Here is a 4866-nt window from a genome sequence, read left to right on the forward strand (position 1 = left end):
CTAGAAGGTAGCTGGTGCGTTGCAAAGTCCAAATGGCATCCTCCTGTATGCAAACGTGCCGAACGGGTATGTAAAAGTGGTCTTTTCCTGGTCTTCTGGCGCAATAGGGATCTGGAAGAAACCTGAATATCCATCAAGACAACAAAAGTGAGTTTTACCAGCTAAACGTTCAAGCATTTGATCTATAAAAGGAAGAGGGAAATGATCTTTTCTAGTATAAGCGTTCAACTTCCTGTAATCGATGCAGACACGCCACCCGTTCTGCACTCGGACCGGTACTAAGTCGCCCTCAGCATTTTTCTTTACTGTCTCGTCCATTTTTTTGGGCACGACTTGTACCGGACTTACCCATCTGCTGTCAGAAATAGGGAAAATGATGTCAGCATCCAGCAGCTTAATTATTTCTTTTTTCACCACCTCCATCATATTCGGGTTTAAGCGTCTTTGTGCCCTCTCCTTAGTTTTGTGTTCTCCTCCAAGTAAATCTTATGGGTGCATGTCAAGGGGCTTATCCCCTTCAAGTCAGCAATGGTCCAGCCAATCGCCTCCTTATGACTCTTTAGTACCTGGATCAAACTTTCCTCCTAGGGTTTAGAGAGTTTATTTGAAATTATAATGGGTAAGGTATTACCTTTTCCTAAAAATGCATACTTGAGATGCGCGAGAAGTGGTTTCAATTCCAAATCTGGAACCTGCACAACAGAAGGTAGAAGCTTAGTTTCTGATGGTGATAATAATGTCTTAACAAATTCATAATCATCATATCTATATTCAGATTCGTCTTCATAAGTTGACTCAAAAGTCTCGTTCACTAATGAGTCAATCAGGTCGACTCGGTTTACGCTCAAGATTTCGCTTGGATGGGTAATGGCATCGTAAACATTGAATTTCACGATCTCCCCATCAAATTCCATCGTAAGAGTGCCACTTCGGACATCGATCTTGGTGCTAGCAGTACTAAGGAAGGGTCGGCCCAACAGGAGGTCTGAAGATCTAGCAGTGTTGTCCTCCTCCATCTTAATTACGTAGAAATCTGCAGGGAAAATAAGTTCATTAACTTTTACCAAGACGTCCTCGAGGACTCCTTCGGGATGCACAATAGACCTGTCTGCCAATTGAATAATAACACCTGTCTTTGTCAAAAAACCCGCGTTAAGTGATTCATAAATAGAATAAGGCATTACATTTATTGAGGCCCCTAGATCACACATAGCCTTCTTAATTCCCAAATGGCCAATTTTGTATGGAATAGCGAACATACCCCTATCTTTGCATTTAACCGGCATTTTTCGCTGTAGAACTGCAGAAACATTCTCACCAACACTTACCTTTTCATTACCTGTTAGTTTTAGTTTGTTGGTGCAAAGTTCTTTGAAGAACTTGGCATACCGCGGAATCTGTCTAATGGCATCTAACAGTGGTAAGTTGATCTCAACATTCCTGAATGTTTCGAGGATCTCCTTGTCTTCCTTACTTTTTTTACACTGATTTAATCGTCCTGGGAATGGAGGTTAGATTTCCGGCAGTGGGGGTTTCGCTCAGATCAGTTCGTCGTTTCCTGGAGTTTCCTGGGCGATTTCTTGACCAAGATTCTTGCCAAGAACTGGTTCCAGGATCTTTCCGCTTCGTAACGTTACTGCATTCTCATTCTGTCTCGGGTTTGGTTCTGTTTGTGATGGCAGTTTCCCTTGAGAGTTTAATTTCTCAATTGATGTGGTCAACTCCCTTATGGATGCTTCAGTTTTCTGCTGAAAACCCTTCATTTCTCTTTGGAAATTGAGAGTTTGCTGTTGAAAATCAAGGACATTAGTTGCTAATTTATTGACCAAAGTTTCTAAAGAATTACCTGAATCTTGCGACTGTTGTGGGGCTCGATTTTAATATGGCTGGTTATATCGTGGATTAGCCCCATAACTAAAATTAGGGTGGTCCCTCCATCCTGGGTTGTAGGTATTGGCGTAAGGGTTGTATCGTCTTTGTGGTGGCCAAGGAAAATTTCCCATAGCATCTAAATGGGCTATAGAATCGTCACACAGACTAGGGCACGCATCAGTCGTATGTTCAGGTGTAGCACATATTCCATTCTCGGCTGGTTTCGATTTTTTTGTAACAAGGGAATTCACAATATTAGTAAGTCTATCAAGTCTATCTTCAATGGTAGAATTACTTAGCTGGTGAACCCTTCTAGGGGGTTCAGGATTGGCTCGAAATTGCTGGGAATTCACAACCATTGTGGAGATTAAGTTTCTTGCTTGTTGTGGAGTCATGTTGACTAACGCTCCTCCACTCGCGGCATCTACCATATTCATCTCCATGGGTTTCAAGCCTTCATAAAAGTACTGGAGCAAAGACTGTTCCGTTATACCGTGTTGTGGGCAATTTGCACAACAACTTCTTAAATCGCTCCCAATAGTCGTATAGAGTCTCTGCGTCTTTTTGCCTTATGCCCATGATTTCTTTTCTTAACTCAGCTGCTCGTGATGCAGGGAAAAACCTGTTAAGGAATAAACGAGATAGATCAGCCCAAGTTGTAATGGATCTAGGAGGTAAATAAAATAACCATTCCCTGGCTGAATCTGCTAGGCAAAAAGGGAAAGCGCGCAATTTAATTTGATCCTCAGTTACCCCCTGAGGTTTCATACTCAAACAAACCATATGGAATTTTTTTAAATGCTTGTGGGGGTTTTCATTTTGTAACCCACGGAAAATTGGCAGTAGCTGAATCAAGCCTGACTTTAATTCAAAATTAGTATCCATAGTAGGATACGCGATGCATAGTGGTGGTTGTTCTGTCGGCGCTTCGGCCAGTTGCCGAATTGTCTGAGCCATAAGTTAAGGTGTTAAATTAGGGTTTCGTCAACCCTAGTGTTCAACACTTCTTCAGGGGAATCAACATCTTCTTCTTTACTTTCTAACGTTTGAGTAGGGTTTTCGTTAACCCTAGATTCTACTCGTAAATCGATTCTAATTTCGGCGGTGGATTGCTTTGAGTTCCAACCACCATCGATGTTTTTCCTTAGTTTTGTTTCCTTTCGATTAGCTTTCGCAATCTTTTCGATTTCTGAGTCGAACGCAAGAGTACCTGGAGAAGATCTGGTCATAGAAAACAAAGAAAAACAAGATTAGTATGTTGCCGATCCCCGGCAGCGGCGCCAAAATTTGATGCAGTCGTTGAGAGCACCAAAAATATCCTATTCCCTGTAAAATAATGAAAAAGAAATAGTAAAGGGGAAGTAGGGTCGAATCCTCAGGGACCGGATTATACGAATGCTTGTCTCTCGAAATCTTGGACAGAATCGTGCCCAAGAAAACTTGCGTTCCTGGAAAAAAAAATAAAAAACAGAATTTAAGAATTGATTTTGGAAGCGAAAATAAAATAAAAACAGAATTTATGTAACAGCCTAATTTTCAGTGGTATCGGGAATAGAGATTTGAGATCACCAAATCTGAAGGGTGAGTTAAAAATTTAATAAATTAATACCTATGAGTCAAATGCGAATATAAAAGCATTTTTGAATTAGTGAATTTGGTGATTTAAAAGAATTAATTAGGTAAATTGGGTCGAGAATGAGGTATCGAGACCTCGACTTCATAAATCGAGCCATAAATATTTTTAGAAATATTTATGGAGTGTTGGTGAGGTAGTATTAAAATTTAGTCAAAAAATTTTGATGTTTGGGTGGTTAATTAAATAAAAAGGACTAAATTGAAAAGAGTGTAAAAGTTGCTAGAAGGATTAAATAGCTCAATTATCAAATGAGGAAGGACCTAAAGTGAAAATAGTCCTAAAGGAGCTATTTTGGGTGGCAATAGCTGAGAAAAATCAGGAAATGGATGACATAAGGGCAAAATTGAAAAATTGCCAAAATTGGCTAAATAAAAATGGGACTAAATTGGAATATCTAGAATTCTCTTCATTTCTCTTCATATTCATCAGCTGAAAAATATCCATGGAGGAGGGTTCAAGCTGGTTTTCATACTCTAGCTTCATGTAAGTTTAATTCTTGCTTTCTCCTTGAAATTTTTATGTTTTTGTGACTTTTACAACTAGGTCCACTTGTTGAATTCATTAGTTTTTGATTCTATGAAAGAAATTGAAAGTTTCTATGAATATGTGCTGGAAGTATATGATGATTTTGCATGGAATTAGAGCTTTAAATTATTTATATGCTGATTTTATTGAAAGAATTGAATAGAAAGTGAATGTTTGGGACCTAATTGTAAAAGAGTTTGAAGTTAGAGTTTCATATGGAAATTCTGAATTTCAATAGTTATGAAATAACTTATAATGTCTAGAAAAAGTGTTAATTGAGAAAATTATCTTAATTGAAGGGTTAATTGAGTAAGGACTGAATTGTATGAATTGTGAAATTTGGGGCAAAATGGAAATCAACATTTTGCACTAAAACTGTTTTAGACAGCAGCAGTAGTCTAACTTTGAAAAATCACTAAAAATTATAGAAATCGAATTAGAGGATGAATAAAATATGAAATTAAAGCTTATTGAGTCTAGTTTCTTGTAAAAGAAATTATGTAAGCAATTGAATTGTAAATCATGAGATACAATAACTTTTGTGAGACAAGGTCAAAATGATTTTGAGTTCCCTTGTTCTGACTTTGGAAAATCATAAAAAATTGGATGAAAATAATTAGGGCCTTAAATTTATATATTTAGAATCCTGAATGAGTCTATTTTCAAGATAAACAAACAAGGACATCATTTGAATCCTGTACAATAAGATAATTAATTTTTAGTGAAGAAGGGTCGGAACTATCAGACAGCAGAACAGGGGAGACTTTAATGAATAAACTGTATTAATTGGCCCAACCAAAAATTATGAAATTTTTATGGTAAAAAGGTATATG

The 4866-nt window shown here is 37.7% G+C and overlaps 1 protein-coding gene across 1 annotated transcript; it reads right to left on the bottom strand.

The window, feature by feature from the left end:
- LOC128296674 (uncharacterized) lies at window positions 1-1763 on the bottom strand. Its single transcript, XM_053032126.1, has 4 exons — window positions 1586-1763; window positions 1262-1498; window positions 632-1108; window positions 1-122 (listed from the first exon to the last, which is right to left on the bottom strand). The coding sequence occupies exons 1-4, from the start codon at window positions 1761-1763 to the stop codon at window positions 1-3; spliced, it is 1014 nt and encodes a 337-aa protein (XP_052888086.1).
- Window positions 1764-4866: the final 3103 nt, after the last annotated feature.

The sequence above is a fragment of the Gossypium arboreum genome, chromosome 8 (genome assembly GCF_025698485.1).
Source record: "Gossypium arboreum isolate Shixiya-1 chromosome 8, ASM2569848v2, whole genome shotgun sequence".
Taxonomy (NCBI): Eukaryota; Viridiplantae; Streptophyta; class Magnoliopsida; order Malvales; family Malvaceae; genus Gossypium; species Gossypium arboreum.